Consider the following 19,815-nt stretch of genomic DNA (forward strand, 5'->3'; position numbering starts at 1 on the left):
AATACTTGTTTATTTCATTGGAACTTTTAAGTCTTGTCAATTTGACAACTGACTTAGAATATTGGGACCAATTTCTCAACTATACTTTTAAACTAAAAATTATCCAAGCTGAATTTTAAAGGTAAAATAAATTTGTCTTGTGAAAAATTGCAAGTGGTGTTTCGCAACTGAAGGTTATATGCATACTATTTATTAATATTCTTAGTTTTCTAAAAGGGGGTGAAATATTGCTCATTGTCATTTGAGGCGATCACGTTTAGTTTGGAACCCCGAGGTACATTTAGATCAACAAAATTACAAGGACAAAATATTAGGTATAAATTCCACTTGGATTTACTGATCAAACGCAATTATTACATATTTCACCTTTAGTCACAACTGTTCAATTGTTAACAATTAACAATTTCACCAACAAATTCAGCTGGATTGCCTTGAATAGCTTTATATTTATTAGATGGAATGAATTTCTCTATCAACCGTAAAATTGCCCCTAACATTATCACTACTGTATTACTTACGTGTTGCTTGAATTAACCTATTGGAATTGCTCAGAGTATTTAGAAATATAATTATCAAGAGAATGTTTTAAATAAACCTCACTTTCGACCATAGACTTTCAGTGGAAAAAATTCAACCGATAATTCTGTGGTAGCATAACTCTTAATGCATCTTCTCAAATTAACAAAACTGTCAAAAAATATCAGCAATTCCAACAGTTTAATTAAACCGCCTGGTGTTGTCTCAACTCTCACACTTCTTCCCAGGAGCACTTTCTTCATCTTGAAGTTTTCTTCGTGCACTTTTTATACTAATCACAAATGACTGCAGAGTGCAATGAACTAACAAAGAAGACTTAAGAATGTTTCAATAAAAACCATTAATCTTTGAATAAAACGCAGTCATTTTCAATTTTGTCTTGGGACAACAAAATTAAAATATTTTTAGGCAAATTCAATTTTGTTTCAAGTTTTATCTCACAACAGTTTAATAAGTAGCTTCTTTTGTATGTTTACTGTAATCTGCTGCCATTTGGTCACTCATAACCTTTTTACTGCTCTGGTCAAGTTGAAAATGTCTCAACAATGCCCATAACCTCTTCTGCCAACTCTTTGCAGGACCAGACTGCCCTTCTCAGAAATTTAATTTTTAAGAACATAGTCTTACAAAAGAGGAATAATTAATAGCACCACTTGAATTACAACTGAGTACAAGTATAAAATAAGTTCAGTTTGAATACCCTATCAGTGTAAAAATTGCAAAACTTTAAAAAAAGAAATGCAAGACTTTTCAAAAAGCAATGTAAGAATAAAAAAATCACATTAATTAATCCTCTTTTTGAAGACCTACCCGTTCAAAGCTATGCTCTTGCTTCGCAAAATGAGCTCAAAATCAAGTTTGAGAAGTTGGCAGAACATTGTTTTTTTTTATCAAATCACAGTCAACCTCATTTTTATTTCTTTAGTTGTGTTAAACCTTTTATATATTATATTTTTATTCCAATAAAATCGCAGTCGATCTCATTTTTATATAACTGTTTTGTTTAGTTGTGTTTACCTTCTTTAATACAGGGTTAGGCAGACCTATAGTTGTTGAATGTGTTCAGTTTTGCATGATTGTGTTTATTAGGTTAATGATTGTGTGTAAAGGGTAGATGTTTAGTTTTATAGTTTTTAAAAATATATTTACCCTCATTATTATTATTATGGAAGGGAAATTGTTGATGATTTTTTATCAAGTGGCTAACTGGTAATCCTAGTTCAAAAATGGATAAAAGATTTCAAGAGTTTAAAAATCATGTTTGAAGTGAAAGTGATACCGGGACCTTTATACCTACCAACCAAGGTTGCCATTGTGTCAGCAACTCTTCTTTCCGCAGATCCAACAATGAAACAACACAACTAACTTCTTCTCCAAAAATGTTAATTTTGTTCAATTCACACGCCCTTTTAAATTTTTTACAACACTTTTTTTTTACTAGCTCAAAAAGTTTGCCAATAATATAATCTCCCATCCAGAAAAGCCAGACTAAGCTCCGCCACAAGGAAAATTTTTATTTTAATATCTGTCAATTATGTTTAATTAACAAACATAGAATTGAATTGATTGATTAATAAAGGAAAGTGTCATTAAATGAACATTACAAAAAACACCGAGCTTCGAATTTACAGCTTAAAAGATATACCGCCGCCGCAAATGCAAGACCTCGTTGCTGCTCAAGTAGACATTCTTTAGGCTACCAGTTGTAAGGCCAGTCTATTATTCAGGTACACAAAGTTCCATTTTCTCTTCTTGCTAATTAAAAATGATGTATATTAAGTTGCTCTTAAATTTGGTGGAGCTGTGTTGGTAATAGAAAGTCAACTTAAAAGCAGCTACATTCAACAGCTTAGGATATCTGGCTACAACTGTAACACTTGGAAATGAATGTCTACTTGAGTCAAAGAATACCGGTTATCAAATATAATAAAACATTGAGGTTTTTTAACTGATAAACTGATACGAATTAGGATAAATATGAAAATGCAAAAAACTGTTTGAAAATACATTAAGTTATTCATTAAAGTTTTAAACAAAACTGAAATATCCGTCTCCAAATGCAACAATGTATTTGCATTTCAGAATTCATATCAGTTTACCAATTTGGATCTCTTACCATGGAGTTAAATACTCACCTTATTACCATTAAAATTGTCCTCTTCCTTCTTCAAGATCTCACCAACTTAAATGTTTAACCTTACTTAAACCTGCAGACGATTTGTCCCTCCAACCTTAACTACCTTTTTCATCTTAAATAATACCCTACTAGCCCTAGCATAAAACTAACCTGCCTAGGATATATCTACTCTAATTACTCGTTGCGAGTCTGTCAATTAAATAATTATAGAAAGAAGAGTGGAAAGAATGCGACAGACATTGGAAGAAACTTAACCTACTTATCTAAGGCTGGGCCCACACAGAAAAGTTTGAACATTTACCTTACCAAAATCTTACACCTCAACTATTAGCCCTACTTGTATTATAAGGCAAAACTTCCTATAGAGAGCAGTTCTGTGTGCACCTTACCTGTTCTCTAGTCTACTTACATCTAAGCTTAGAAATAGGCTTAGAATCAATCTTAAGTTGGAAAATGATTTTCCAATGAATCTCAAAACTTAATCTAACTTATTATATATACTCAGATAGAGATAATGCAAGGATTTAAGTTGATTCATCCCAGCAACAAAGATAAATATTTCAAAATTCATGGAAATTTAAATAGTAGGCATCACATTAACTCCTGCTCAGATGACTGGTGCAATGCTTGTTAGTACCAATTTTCATGGATTAAAATTAAAAGAAAGCATACTTCCAAATGAAAATTAACAGAAAGCGTATTTCCACACACTGCTAAGACCTTGTATGAGACATTTTGGATAAATCTTATCAGTGTGCTGAAATAGGCCTTTTTACAACTAAGCCCGCTTTGTTGAAAAACAATCAACAACTTGAGAAACAATAAACACCTGAGAAGAAATTAAGAGGATTGAAGCATATCAAACGACAGCGTTAAACACATGCTGTATCATTTGCTGCTAAAATGATCAACAAAACTCCTATGCCGAATTTTTGTTACAACTAATTTATCCAGGACATTATATATTATAATACTGCTATTAATGAATATGATATCATCAACATTTCAATAACAAATTTTTCACAAAAACTGTATTATAAATCTCACCAAGTGGGTGGGTTAGCTTGCACATATAAAATTAATTCAAAGTTGTACTTAATGTTGATGACACCATATGAATTCCATGTAATCTGATGCATACCTTGTGAGTCCCTGTGTTGGTTAACTGCTTCCTGTGCCGCCATGAAAACTTCATCTGTACCTGACTGGTTAGCACCCAAATTCCAAGCCGCAAAACCTATAACACAAAACAATATATTTTGAGTAAATTATATCAAAAACTTAAATTCAACCTCTTATTTTCTAGTTCCTTGTGCTCTCAAGTTTATGAAGCGATATCACTAATTTCAATTTGCCATTTTATTTAAATTATTTTGTTATCAAGTCTGTAATATTGGGACATTAAAGCAATAGCGAGAGCTATGTGAATTTTATGCAATTATAAATCTACAATGCCTTGCTAGATTCCACAGTATATCATCACTTTAAATAATTACAGTAGACTCCCTCTTATCCGGACTCCTCAGGATCAAGGCCAGTCCGGATAACGGGTTTTCCGGTTAAGCTGACGTCCCTAAAACACGATAAAACGGACCGTTTACGGAGTTATTCAACTTAAATTTAGGAGAGCATTGTATTTAGACATGTGGTCACTGGTCTCAAATCTTTCCCACCGCCCACTTCCTGCCGATTTAGTCTGGTTAAACCAATGCATTGATAAAAATTGTCCGGTTTGTAGAGTGAAGTCCGGTTAAAAGGTGTCCGGATAAGAGGGAGTCTACTGTATGGATTTTAAATAAAAAGTTTTCTTTCAAAATATGAGAGCAGTAAAATTATTTGTAATTACTATTGCTCCTTACATTGACATTCGGTTTGTTTCAAGTTAAGTCACAAATAACTATTTCCTACAGTTACCTAACAATGTACATGTTCTCTCAATGATTTGAGAAAGCAAAGTGGCTAATTCACTCATCAGCGAGACAACGTTAACATTGTCTCACTCCAGATTTGCAACGTGAAGGCACGAAAGTGGCCAATTCGCTTATCAGTGAGACAATGTTAACATGAGATTTGCAATGTGAAGGCACGTTTCTTAACCAATTTATTTGTTTAATGGTAACTGTAGGAAAAATATGACTGCAATTTTAGGAAGCTTAAATAGTAATCATCCACCAGTTAATTAGTAACCAAGCTTGACCACAGAAAACAAATGTACAGTATTGATAAAAATAAACAAATGCTAACAAGGCAATTACAAATATCACAGTATAGCCTACACTCCCTAGCTTTTACTACCCTTACTTTGGTTATCTGACAACTGATATGGAAACCCTTCAAATCAACATCCAAAATATGTTTTTACTAATTAAATACTAATTTGCAAATACATTATGGCTTCAAATAAAATTCAATTACACATTTGCCCTTGCCATTAAGTCTTTTTCACCCCTGGTGTAGTTGTGTTTTTTGGGACATGCCAATGGGGGGGGGGCAAGGTTTTGAAGATGGGCGGGAGGAAGCGCAAGGTCAATATGCACACCATTCTGAAAAGATCGTTAACACACGACTACTAAATCAAAACGTCAGTGATTTATCTGTTTTGTAAAAGGCTGCAGTAGCATCCAACAAACCAAAACACTTCAAAATTTAAAAAAAAATTGTTTTAGCAGTGTTTTAAAGTTACTCAATTTGCTTTAGGCCTACTTTAAGATTTGTTTGTACTTGTACTATTGATTTTCTTGGATATATCATGTATGAGGGCCCTAGAACCAACATAAATCTGTTTTAAGAGAAAAGTTTTAACATTACACATCTTTACGCATTACATCCTGGGTGAATGTAAGGGAACATTTTTAACATTATATCTTTACGCATTCTATCCGGAGCAAGGGATGTCCAAGGCATGTTTTTGTTGTTTTCGCAAGGGTGAAGAATGGTAGTAAGATTGGTAATTGACACTTCAGTACTGCAAAAAAAAATACACAATTTACAATTGAATGTAAAAACATACCTTGATTTGAGATATCGTTGCCATGGGATGGTCCGGGCCTTGACATGTTGCTCATGTTTGACATATTGGAGATATCCATGCCATCCATGTCGTCATCATCATCCAGCGTCAGGTCCTCAACACTATCTTCGTTATTCACATCTTCCAGGTACTCAGTCTTAGGTTCTAGCAGGGGCTCACTAATAGGCTCTATTTCCTTCTTTAGCACATCTGCTGGTAACGAATTTGTATCTACCCTATTAATTTCAGTCTGTTCAGGTTTAACAATGGCCGGTTTAACGATGGGAGTGGTGGTGATGGATGAAGTCGCTGCGGGAATGTTAGGAACTGGGGTGGATTGAGCTTGACTTGGAAGATCACAGTTGTTTTCTATATGACTGTCTTCATCCTGAGAGCTTCTTCTAACTCTTCTCCTCTTTCTTGAAGAAGGCGACATACTTCCGTCCGTCAGCGGGCTGTCAGGTCTGGCAGGTTCAGAACGGCTCGAAGGGGCAGGTACATTTGGTTTTCTAGGAGGAGGAGCTTTAGGCGTCGATCCGACATCTCGTGCATCTCCATCAGCTCCATTATCCGAGAGCCCTTTGATTTGTAGAGATTCAGCAGCCTTCAGAAACGTTCCTAGTTGATCCTGGGAAATGTTGACTTCGCCTCGATACATGTAATCCATCATGGACTTGAGCTCCGAAAACTTGACATCCTTCAAAATGACGATTGGATGCTTTTCATAATGCTGGCTCAGCAGTGCCTAAAACATACAAGAAAGATTGTTAGTACCGTACTGTATGCAACATGGTTTTTTTTAACCTCTGTAACATGCTCATGATTTCTGACAACAGTTGGAGTTTCATAACAATTTTTGTTTCCAATGTTAATCTTATGGAGAAATACAAAATTTTAAAGGGCCCCAGGGCCTCACTCTCAAATTAATTTCCTAAAAAGAAAGTTTCCTGCACAGCTTCACGTTACGCTCTTTCCAATGACACCGAAAACATGTCAATCGGTTCAGTAGTTTCGGAGGAGTAATAGTCACAAAAAACCTGCTTGCGTATTAAATAAGTGTAGATTTATTTGTAAAATGCATTTATTTCATACTAATTATTGAAATTTTACAAACAAACTGTTATACCCTCCCTGTTGCATCAATCCTAGAATACTCGTTAAACTAATAATGCTATTTCAATAGGAAATAAACATGATATTTTTATTTTAAAGGAGACATTTAAGTGTGGATCCTAAAGCTAGGGGTTTCCAAGATCACGCCAGTGTGATGTCCAGTGGCGCTATTTTTTGTCCAGCGGATGCCTGATCAAGCTCGGCGTGAGAGTGGTTTGCAAGAAAGCAGACATTTACAGTTATTTCTCTTGGGAAATGAGCTAGTGTCAACAATGAAAAAAATTGCATTAACACATTCGCTGCGGGTGGCTCGGATTCGGGACACGCGTAGCGTCCTGAGCATGCGCATGTCCCGGGTCCGAGCCATCCAACCTTGTTAAACAAAAGCAGCCAGTATGAGTCTAGTGTTTGACGATGAACGTTACTACTTGCTGAGCGTGGTCTGTAAATACAATAGAAATCTGTTTTTGCCGCCGCTACTTAGTTCGGGTGCGCTCTGATTTTTTGCTGATTTTTATGTTCGCGCTTGCCTTTATGTTAGTCTGCTTGTGTTTAGTCGTGTTTGGACTTTTTTATGTATTTAAATGTTTGTTTTTGTAAATTTGTAAATTGTTTCTTAGGTTGGTAGTAAAAATCCCCGTCTGGCAATCTCAAAAACCTATTTTTTGTCACGGTCTTTTTCCCTCCATTTGTCAATACAATTACAATGGGACCGGCTATGTTCCAAGCAGTGCTGCTATCTGTGGGTGTTTAGTGAACTATGTCGACCCTAGTTGTAAAGCAGGACATCACCACACGTTATTTGCAATTCGTCAGGCCAAAATTGGAAAGCCAATTACACGCGGCAACCGGGCTTGTTCGACGCTGAGGGGACGTGCAGCAGCGAATGTGTTAAATGAGAAATTTACAAACTAAATTAATACTAACTTATATCGTCAAAACAGTTTCAAATAACATTGGAGTTATTTGGCAGTGTTTGATTTATAAGGGGTTTCTGACATCACAAGTTTAAGATTCGTTTACAAAGTGTTCAGTGTCATCTATTATGACAGATTCTTCAGATATAATTTTTAAATTTCTAGACATCAGATTTCAGATGTATTTTGAGACTGACCCCGAGGTGTAGGCCTACTACATTTAAAAAAAAAAACTGTACCAGACACTAAAAATTCCATAAACCCCTGCTTTGCAAAACTGTCTGCTCAAAAGAATTAACTTGATAATGACTCAGCCAGCCTGTTTTGTAAACAGATGTTACGCGATCAGTGATGCCAACCCGCCAATCAAAACTTGACTACAAAAAATGGGTTAAAATTTAAAGCCTAGGCAAAAATAAATTTAACTTGCTTACCTCCAAATAAGGGCTGCAGGCGCATAAAACCACTTTGTGTGCTTTCAAATATTGCCCCTCCGCAGCAAGTGTGCAGTCTACCAGAGTCCCATTTTCTAACAGGGTGTCGAACACGGAGATCAAAGTGGATTGATGGTTGTTCCATCGCAGACAGAATTGTTGATCCGCCATTTTCTTTAGTCACTATCTGGAAAGAAAATAAAAGGATAAGATAATAGGCTCATAAAAACATTTATGTATGCTGATGGAAAACATTCAGTAAAGACCTGTAAGCAAAATTCTCTACTTTGCAAAATAGGCCTATGAAGATCTTACCTTCACCATCCATTTAACCCTTAAGCACGTGTGCTAGATTTTACTACACTGGAGCGCAATTTTAAAATCGTTAATCGATAGTATAGTCAATGATGCTATCAATAAAATTTGAAATAACATATTAAATACTAAACCAATTCAATCCACAGCCGAGTGTCGATTGGGAATCGTATTGTGTAAATCGTATGTTGTCCGTCTATTGTCTACACTACAGCACAGTTCCGCCATTGCTTGCTACACAAACGCTAATACTTATTGCAGTCAAGTCAAGATTATGTCCCGATACCGGCAATGGCGGCAACAGTTGCTCGCACTGAACTAGAGCTACAACCGAAGGTACTGGTATCACCGAATACGAGACCGCCGAGAATTTGAGCCATTTGTGCCACTAGAGGAATACAGTAAAGCCCCAGTTAACCGAATTAAGGATGTTTGGTTTAAAATTTTCATGTCTGATTTTTTGTAATTGTTCAATTGTACTAATAATAAATTAGAGATATAAATATACAAGTCAACATTTTTTATTTTGAATATCAAGCGAGATATGGAGCTTGAAAGGAGCAATTTTTTTATCTTTAGTACCAATTTACAGGGAATACGATTCTCACCAAAATTGGCATTCAGGTGTGGAAAAATAAGATAATAATCACTAGCTAGGCTATATAAAATTTTAAATTTAAAAAAAATTTTTATTTAAATTTTAGTTTTAAATACCTATAACACTTTTATTAATTTAAGAAAAAAAATTTAAAACTATAAATAGCTTTTATTGGGGAAAATTTATTTTTAAGTTGGAATTTTAAAAAATTTTGATGTAAACTTAACAACTTGTTTGGGCTGTGAATTTGTATCTTTGATGCCTTGCGCTGTCGGAGCACTACTCGTTGAGAGTGTACGTATTTTATAATAATTATAAAATTATAATTACTATACGTATACTGTAATTATAATGTTATTCAATGTAACATCTCGTAATTATTAACATTGAAAGAATATTACGCGTAGGTATTAGGCTAGAGATATACAAGGGCTGGCTCACTCCTTTGATGTTAGCGGTCGCCGCCTGATCCTACTTCCCTCCCCCGCCACTCCTCAGTGACGTAGCGGAGATGCATCGGCGCGAGGCGTGACGGTAGCCTAGCACGGCAGTGCATATGTCGCCCGGCATCTACGCGCATATTAATAATTGTGTTTATAATAATGTAGTTTTATAGTGTGATTTTTAAAGTGGGTTTCGTTAACCCTCCAACTTGCAATGGGCGAACTCTGTAGTGGCAAGGCATTTTTGGCAATTTTGCAGTCATATTTTCGAAAATTCATATAAACTAAACCAACAGATCAAACCTATGTAACTAAAAAAAAAAAAAAAAAAAAATGATGATTCTGATTTTGATTATGAACCGTATTATTTCCGAAGTGTTCGTAATGAAATGAAGAATTTGAAAATGGCAACGAAATAAATATTAAAAATGTTCTAGAAAATATTGTCAGTAGGTAGAAAAATTGCTGCATGAACCAAAAATGTTTCATAAGATATACAAATTGTTTGGAATTTATTTCCCTACATGGAAATGTAAAAAGATTCCAATTACCATTTATACAAAGTTATGGCCCAAAAACAATAAAATGACAAGATCACGATTTTGCACAACAAATTTTAAATAAAAACCAAATAAATGTATTATCAAGAGATAAAGTAAAAGTAAACATTTTTAGGCAATAATATTGGAGATCAAATGAAGTAAGAATTGTTTATGTATACTGATCATCATTTCAATAGATGTTTATGACTTTTAATAAATGTTTATATTTGTCTAGAAAAACATTTTGTTATTCACACGTACACAGTATATATTATTTTAAAAACCCAAACCAACTATATTCATTTTATAAAATGAAAGTAAACTTATTCCCCTACATGAATAAACCATGGTGGAAGGAAAAAACACCAGGAAGGTTTTTTCCTTCCACCATGTGAATATAGGCTACATAGTTATAATTGTCGATTAAATCGTTTGTTAAATTATGACGAAATGTTTCAAAAACGGGCTAAATGTAATGCCCAAGATCTCAAATTAAGTAAGTATATCCACATAAAACAGTTTATAAACTAAATAAGTACAATTTTTACAACTAATAAATACGATTAAAGTGATAAAGTCAAACCCGTGATATTCGTTGTTGGTAAACAGTCAATGAAGTTCACAAAAACTGGCTAAAAAATAGTGTCTCAGGTTTCTAAAATTAATGTCACATTACAGTCGAGGCACAATAAGTAATATCGTAAGTAAACATTTACAACGTATAATCACGAGTACGTATAATCCATTGCATTTTTGAAATCGTAGCCTCGTTGTTTAAGCCAATGTTCCAATAGTGATAAAACGTTGTAGATTTTACATAAATAAACAACCCGGCCAACTATAACCTATACTTTACCTTACTCAGCCACGAACCCGCATAATCCCCGTCTCCCCTTCCCCACATGCCTAAATAAAGTATTTCCGAGGTTATATTACATAGTCTACAACCCAGTGGTATGATGAGAATTATTACTCTTTGCCTTGGACGACGCGACAACAAACCTAGTGACGTGTCATTGCCACATCGACATCTGTTTAGGTTGGTACTAGCCATTTATCCCTGATATGTGCATAAAATCCCTAAAATGGGGATATTATCCCCAGTAATTTTGATGTTTATCCCGTTTTAGGTACTTTATCCCGCATAATTTTAAAAAATCCCATATTCATTGTACAAATTACCCATCTTCCCATGGAATTACCCTTTTGTCTCGATGTTTAAGAGACTTTTTCCCCCCACCCAAAACCCCGGATTCCCACTCTGTCCCCTAGTGAGTAGGAATTATTGCTGATAACAATTACCCTGATGTCTCGATGTTTTAGCGAGTTAAATTGTTTTAGCGAGTAAGGAAGGCTCGGCGACAAAAAAGTTATTTAAGCGAGTTGTAGTATCGATGTCAAAGAACAGTTTAAGAACGTTTTTAAGTGCGTTTTAGGTGAGTTGTGGAAACTGAACAATAACCAAAATTTCCTTTGTAGGTAACCAAAAGTTTATTGTCTAGAGAATCACTCGAAATATTTGTATTACCTAGTCAATGATAATTTTTTATCAAGGATGACGTGCCTAAGTTATTTTTTTTTCTCATCTATTTTACTTTCTTCACTCAACGTAGCAGACTAGCAGCATGGATTAGGCGTTCGGGAGTTACAGTCATTACCCAACCTAACCAACCAAACTTGCTGATAATGAAAAAATTGAATGAAGGTTCATAAAATAAATTATAAATGTCAAAAATTCTATCAAAAGATGTAGTGTTTTTCAAATTTAATTAATAGCATATTCAGCGATATCTTTAGTCCTAAAGCCCCCCATACACTATCCAACATGTTGGACGGACATGTCGGGATCCAACGTCTTCTCGAACATATTGGACAGTGTGTTGGTTCCAACCTGACATGCTCAACGAATATGTCAGGTCGGATGCTCGGTCCGGTAGCACCACCCGACTCGAGCCATCCACCTGACATGTTGGACCGTGTGTGGGAAACCGTCGAACTGCTCGCCCGACTAGCCACAGTTTTCAGTTGTATTTAGCGAGTTGTGCGTGATAACCGTCCCATTTTTCCATACTGTCATTTAACGATAATAAACAGTTCTGGTCAGAATTTATTTAACCCTACAGAGACCAGAAGGCTTTGTGGGATGTCAAAAGTAAACTCTATTTCAACAAGCATGCGCGTAGAGAGGAGCACGATATCCTGATGTAAAAGTGCAAGGGACTGTATGTATCCAGAGTGTGATTTAAACTTCGTTAAAAATAAAACAGAAAATTTAACCCTCCGAGTGTCCATAGTTTAGGCCTTAATGTCCGCCTATTTTTGGCGCATTTGCAAGGTTTTATTAAAACGGATCTGAAAAGCTTAAAACAATGTTAATTCTACTGTTCTAAATACCATTTTGTTTGGAAAATCATGGGCTTCAATATCATACATAAAACCTAAGGAATATTTGTTTCAAAAAAATTTTTTAGGTAAAAATAAAAATTATTTTTGAAAAATTAAAGAAAAAAAATAAGTTCGTGCTCAATGAAATTGTATAAATTATAGGCCTATAAATATTTGAAAATAGCGACTTTGTTCTAAATGTTATGAGGATTACAAATATATAATAGGTAATATAAGGAAGTAGATTAGCAAATAAATAAGTTATGGGCAAAAAACAGATTTCAGTACATAGCGTTTAGCTAAGAATGCATAGCCTAACCATAGCTAGGAATCTGGCTGATAAATTTACATCAATATCACTACCTACTTCTTCAGGATCATCAACCAGCTCTTCAAAATCACTTAAATCTTCTTATAATGCACCACGTATATCACTACTTTTGATTTTTAACACTAAAACAATAATAAAACACATCAGTCATCGGTCCGAGGTTAACTAACCTGTTTACAAATACGCACGTCAGCTGTCTGCTACAATTACGATCGGCTCGGAGAACATAAAGCGCTTAGAGACAGACCTCTGGAGAAAGCTTAGAATATAATGAAAAGAACGATACCAAACTCAATCCAGTTCAATCCGATTTTGTCAGTCATAGAGCCTTCGCCGTAAACAGTGTTCGTGAGTCGCTGCAGCGACGCATGACACTCGGAGGGTTAAGAGCCTCCTTCCGTAGGCTCTAAAAATCCCTATAAATTCATCACTATAAATCCCCCCACAAACGCCATTTTGAAACTTACAATCGGAACAACTTTATTACGTTACATATTTTTACTATTATACTTAGGTAGGTCTTAATATGTTAACATGTTCACCAAATTTCATAATTGTCCTATAAATAACTTGATAGATAACAAACAATATTTTTGAATAAAAAACAAAATGGCGAATATCTGGGTTAATATGCATTTTCGGACATACCTTCCGACAAACTTTTTTCTTCCTTTTAGTATGGGGATTCATTTCCCAAATACTGAAGTTTTTTAAGGACACCCTGTATAATAGGTATATATATGAATCTGAACGGATGGTGTTTTTGGCATCTAGGGACCTCAAAACGAAAAAGTAAATCGGTCCCTGGTCCAGCTCTTACCATGAGTACTACGGTAATAGCTTATTCCCTATATGGGAAATTCGCTAAAAATACAGGACTGTAAGTTATACAAGTTAAGAGAGCCCTAAGTATGTTAATGTAAGGCATGTTCAGAGACCTATAGGTGCCTTATAGGCCTAGGCCTAAGTTGACATTGATAGGAACAAGTACCGTAAGTCTAAGTTTAGTTAACACAAACTTGTAAGTAGCCCAAGTTGCTTAGATATCAAAAACCCTACCAGTAACTAAAAGTTAAACTTGAAGCAGGCCTACTGAAGTTAGCTACATAAGGCCCTAAGATTAAGCCGCGTTAAACACGTTCACTGCTACATTACGGACGTTCCAGAACGTTAGCCGGGCCACGGCACCAGGAACGTCACCATTCATAGGTGTTAATTTCCATGGATCAGCCAGCTTGTCACGAGCGTCCTAGCCTATCTTATTTCTTTGCAACGTAACTTACTTTTCTGACAATGGAAAATAAGTATGGTTTCGCAAAATCACCACCAGGGTCGTTTAGAACAGAGCTTTGTCCCACCTCATTCCTGCTAGATACCGGTAGCGACACTACTTAACCGAATGCCACATAGGTAGATTTCATTTGAAATGATTAGGCTAAGTAAGGCCAAGATCATTTTGTACCACCGTTTCCGAGGACTTGAGGTCGGAAACTCCCAAAATGTTTCTTTTCAAAAAGTAAGCAAGTTAATTTGTTTCTTGGTTTGACAAGAGTCAGGACCATTTATTGTCAACACGTGTTCCAAACTCCGGTGTAGACGCGACTTTAGCAAACAACTGGCCTAAGCTTAAGTTAGGCCTAGCCCCAACTGCCACCACCCAAGCACAGAAAGTACGCAAAAAATGCAAAATTTATCAAAGTTCACAGCTTAAAACACATAACAAAAGTAAGTGTGGGCATAGGCTTAGGTCTAATAGTTTCTAAATATATCGAACCACGAACGGACCCGTACGACAAAGCCTAGCACGAGGCACGCCATGACGCCATGATGAGTGATGAACATGAACAACCGTCAAAGAGTTAAATTTTAAAGAAAAATCAAAGATTCCAGCAATTTGTAAATCAAATTGAATTAGCGTGGATTAAGATATGATTTGTGGACCCATCTGACAATGATTGAAGTAAATAATTACCTTAAAATATCACAATGATTCCAAGCATTACTGCGACGTGTTGTCCGTTCTTCCCTCAAAGCAACTATGACGCAGAGCGGGAGAGATCGGGCGGCGTCGGTTGCTCAACCCAAGAACTTCCAACACCTCGAAAACGGAAATTTTCTGCCGATTTCGGTTTCTTGTCTGCGCAGAAGGGCGATTTGAGGCTTCTGCGCATAGCTCACGCCTCAATCTCTATCCCCACTCAACAGCAGTGTTGCCAAAAAGCGGGTAATTACCCGAAAAGCGGGTAATTTAGTTACCTGGGGGTAATGCTGCGGGTAATGGCAAATAGGCGGGTAAAAAGCGGGTAAATGACAACTGATCAAATATTATTTGTTTTTCGTATTATTACTTTTATATTTCACAAAAAGAAAAATATTTCCTTGTGTTTTTTTTTCATTAAAGTAATTTCATAGACTTTTTATTGTGTTACACTACTTCTCTTAACCTTCATCAGTTTGGTTCAGTTCTCACTCAGTCACTAGTAGGCTACAGCGTTCAGTCGGTTCGTTCGGTTCAGTTTCAGTTTCAGTCAATTCTAGTAATCGTGGTCAGTACGGTTGTTTCACTGAGCTATAATTCTAACTGGAGGTAGCACTGAATGTCAAAGATGCGTGTCGCCAGCCGCCATGTTTGCGTGAGGTGGGTGTCCATAAGAAGCCATGTTATTGCTATGACAAAAAAAACTCACTGCTATACAACCTAGTTATAAGAAGCCATGTTATTGCTATGGTAAGAAAACTTACTGCTATACCAACCTAACAAAATCAGCGACTCGCTTTTGACAGACTTCTGCCATGGCAGTGCTACCTCCAGTTATAATTTTAGCTCAGTGGGTTGTTTGTAGTCTTTTCTTTTGGATTGGAGTGGAAAAACTTTTGGTAGCCTGGCCTTAATTTAATGCCTGAAACCATGGTGGAAGGAAAATACCGTACTAGTCTAGTCTCTAGTCTACACTTCTAAAGAGGATGAAAAACATAAAACAGGGGAATAATAATATTTATTGGTTATAATAACTATATTTTCTCCCTAAAACTAATAAAAAATTTAATGTTTAACAGTACTTACTCATTACTTAATAATTATAAAATCATTGTTAACCCAGGCGAGTGTGTTAAAAGGGAATTTTTGGTTTGTTGAGGGTAATTTTGAGAAAAAGCGGGTAATTCTTTGCTCTGGAGGGGGTAATTGGGCCATATTGGATTGGCAACACTGCTCAACAGCAATGTGGCGGTCGTATGCCTACATTTCTCCGTCCAATATTGCTTTGTTGCTTTTTGTCAAAATCATAATCATATAAGTTAACATTAACTTTCTACTTGCACAAATGCTAATATATAATTATTATGAATGTTTATTAGACAATAACACATTAATTAAATCACCACGAATAATTATGCTGGTACCGGCCCTTTGCGAAATAACTCTTTATTAAGCCGCGTTTACACCGGAGTTTGAAACACGAGTTGCAAACAGAAATTGCAAACATTTTTAAAAACGCACATTTTTAGACGAAACATTTCGCTGTTGCAAACAGTTTTTCAGTGTTTGCAACAGAAATTTTTGTTTCCACTTGAAGTCGGTAAAGATCAAAGGGAGTTGCAAACTCTTTGTTTGCAACACTAGTTTCGGTCACTATGAGCGGTTGAAACACGAAACAGAAACATTTCTCCGCCATCCCCTACGCTGCCACATCCACTCTCACTCACGTGATCACTGCGACCCTGTGTCTCGACTCAGTGTTAAATTATTCGGAAAAATGCTGTTTGACTGTCAATGAATTAACACTAATCTCAAATGACAAGGTCGTCTAATTTAAATATAACAATAACGTCTCATGTGAATTAAAAGGGTTATAATTAAGTCCTTGTAATCTTTAAAAATTAAAAATAATTTTAATTTGATGATTTATACAATCACCGATGTTCACCCAGCATCGTCTCGGCCTACGTTGCTTTGACAACACGACACACGCCGCCGCGGCTAAAATAACATCCTCAGAAGGACTGATCCAAGGAACCAGAACGAGGAAAGTCATAATCAAGGTCAAAATTATTTCAAACAATTTCATGAAACATGGAAACAAATCATTAAATAAAAATTGCAAACATTTATTTGAAACTACTGTTTGCAACTGCAGTTTGCAATAAAAGTTTGCAACTTTTTGTTTGAAACTCCGGTGTAAACGCGGCTTTAGACTCCTCATTACCAAGCCTATCTTTACAGTAGTTATATCGTGTCCATTTTTGCTTTGTTAGCTTAGCTTACGCTGGAGCACCTAATTACCGAATTCATTATGCTATTTAAAGGTTGTTTTAAGGAGATGTCTTTAGTTCTAGCCTAATATAATTAACATTTGTCTTAATAATTCCATAAAATCCAGAATCCAGGGCAAAGGTTTGGGCCAAATTCCCCAAAAGAGAATTTTAATCGGTCAAAATTTTCAAAGATTTGATTTTAGCTTCAAGGCCCACTAGAAAAACTGCTAACTTGTTAGTCTACATTTCCGATTTCACACTCTTATTATTGGCTCATTGGCTGACAAAACACACATCTTTACACCTGAAGTTTCCATCCGTAATAAGTAATCTACTACAACAGTAGGTAACTTGCCTATTCTACTATTCCAGAGTTAACTTACTCAAATAGGATTTAGCAACTTTAGGTGGTACTGGTAATGGTAAAGACATATTCGCCACTATGGCCGATTTTAACTCATTAACTTGAATAAGCTATTTTCTATCTAAGTTTATACAGTCGAGTAATGGAAAGTCTTATTCATAAAATATTCATAAAGCTTCCAAGCTTATTTCGTCCCTTTGAATTTGTCTTTGGACTTTTGGGGAAGGAATTCTAAGGAGCTTTGTTGTAGCCTTGTTTTAGCTTATTTCCAAGCAGAGAGCTGCTGTATTACGTCGCTGGTCTTGGTAAGATCTAGACCTGGGGCCAATTTAACTTTTTCATTTTGATGTCCTTAGCGAGTCCTAGAGTAGAGGCCATAAAAAACCCGTTCGTTTAATTTGTGTTTTAGCCTATACTTAGAGCAGAGCTTGACCAAAGTATGTATTTTCACCCCACGCTGTAAATAAAACATGTGATTGGAATTTCTTCCATTTGTTTTTATTTTGTTCTTATTTTGTCACCAACATGGTAACCCATAAGGCCCATGCATGTTATTTTTTCATTCATGTTTTGTCCTTATATTTTTGAGTCTTTTTTAATAGGGGTTCTGCACATCTACAGGAAAATGTCTTTCATTTGGTACCAACCGCGTGTAGGCTAATTCGGTCCAGTAGTAAGTTTAACTTATGGCCAGGCTGGCTGTGGTAAGTTTTATACAAGTTTTTAGTATGTGTCCGTTTAGATAACTTGATAAAAATCCTCCGATTTTGATAAAGTTTTAGTTCGTGTAAACCTAAATTCATTTGAACGAGTTCGTGAACCAGCATGATCGGACCATGGGAACGGGGTTTACTGGGGGGTTTATGGGGTAAAAATAGTTATTTTTCGTTTCTGACTCTCAAAACATAACATTTCCCAATTTTTCTATAGAATTCTCAACAATTGGGACCCCTACGTCAATAGACGATTCAGCTATAACTGCATATTTCTATTCTATCTATTTCAGTTTTTACATAAATAAGGAAGCAAGCTTTGAAAAAACACCCTGTATACAGTAGTAATTTGTAGGACATTTCATTCCCTTTCAGAATATCACCTTCCACTTTGGTCGATATTCTCGACAAAAGAGTTTTAATCGACCTTGGAATGTTTAGTGGTGAGAAAATACTAAATTAGAGATTCTTTTGTACAATCATTGTACCACAGACAATATAATACTTTATTGTACAATCTACAGTTCTAAACTGGATCGATTTTGTTAATTTGTCTTTGGAAAGCATTGTGGTGTTCGTGTAGATTTGCAAATTATCATGGGAGTTTGACTTTATCAAATATTTGTGGTAAAAAAAGTAAAAACACGAGAATACATTAACAATTCATTTTTTCAGTTTTTATACGTAGCCAAGTTTAGCCTGCCTTAGCTTAGTTTAAAGGCTGCCTAATTGAGTATTTTAAAGAAATGCATAATAGTTATTATAGGAAGTTTTATTCTCTTGCAGTGAAAGACTTGGGTCAATTTCCTCAGCATTTAAAGTTAGTTGCAAAAAACTCTAAGCAACCGACTCCGAATTTAGTGAAAAAATGCTGAGATAGAATTTTTTTTTATGTATGGTAATGTACAGATCTACTGGATCGGTTTTGTTAATTTATGGGTTGTTGGAAATAATAATTCGTGTAGATTTGCAAATAATTTGAAAAGTTTGATTTTAAAAGACTAGCTGTACCCGCGGGCTTTGTCCCGTTTAACTTCTTAATTTTCAAGATGAGCTCGTTCGCATGGCTTGATCACGTCCTGGTTGAAGTATCTATGAGCGTCCTTGTATCTATGGTAGTATGTAGTACAAGACCATTGAATGATAGTCTCGACAGTGAAAGTTGTTTAGAATAAGCGTTCAGACTAGGTCAAGGATGGCAGTTGCAGTTACATAACACAACGTGTTCCGACCCGTTCCGAACCTTTGACTAGGTATAAAAAAATAGATGCAGTTACATAACACAACGTGTTCCGACCCGTTCCGAACCTTTGACTAGGTAGGCCTAGATGCAGTTACATAACACAACGTGTTCCGACCCGTTCCGAACCTTTGACTAGGTAGATGCAGTTACATAACACAACGTGTTCCGACCCGTTCCGAACCTTTGACTAGGTAGATGCAGTTACATAACACGTTTTCCGAGCTGTTTCGACCCTCCGAACTCCGAGCTGTTCCGAACCTCCGAACTTCGAGCTGTTCCGAACCTCCGAACTCCGAGCTGTTCCGAACCTCCGAACTCCGAGCTGTTCCGATCCTCCGAACTCTGAGCTGTTCCGAACCTCCGAACCCCGAGCTGTTTCGACCCTCCGAACTCCGAGCTGTTTCCACCCTCCGAACTCCGAGCTGTTTCGACCCTCCGAACCCCGAGCTGTTTCGACCTCCGAACCCCGAGCTGTTTCG

At 36.1% G+C, this 19,815-nt stretch overlaps 1 protein-coding gene across 11 annotated transcripts in view; it reads right to left on the bottom strand.

Annotated features, from left to right (window-relative positions):
• LOC129003810 (longitudinals lacking protein-like) overlaps nt 1–14,848 on the bottom strand; it is a 586,728-nt gene extending 571,880 nt beyond the window's left edge. For all 11 annotated transcript variants that reach the window (XM_054432128.1, XM_054432129.1, XM_054432119.1 and 8 more), the window contains exons 1-4: nt 14,735–14,848; nt 8,149–8,335; nt 5,685–6,429; nt 3,816–3,911 (exon numbers count right to left, since the gene is read on the bottom strand). In XM_054432128.1, the coding sequence (XP_054288103.1) occupies nt 3,816–3,911; nt 5,685–6,429; nt 8,149–8,319 (1,012 nt within the window). In that variant the 5' untranslated portion in view covers nt 8,320–8,335; nt 14,735–14,848. The remainder of the gene's footprint in view (nt 1–3,815; nt 3,912–5,684; nt 6,430–8,148; nt 8,336–14,734) is intronic.
• Nucleotides 14,849–19,815: the final 4,967 nt, after the last annotated feature.

This window comes from Macrosteles quadrilineatus, unplaced genomic scaffold, assembly GCF_028750875.1.
Source record: "Macrosteles quadrilineatus isolate MER2022 unplaced genomic scaffold, UCM_ALF_1.0 Scaffold_9__3_contigs__length_116548681, whole genome shotgun sequence".
Lineage (NCBI taxonomy): Eukaryota > Metazoa > Arthropoda > Insecta > Hemiptera > Cicadellidae > Macrosteles > Macrosteles quadrilineatus.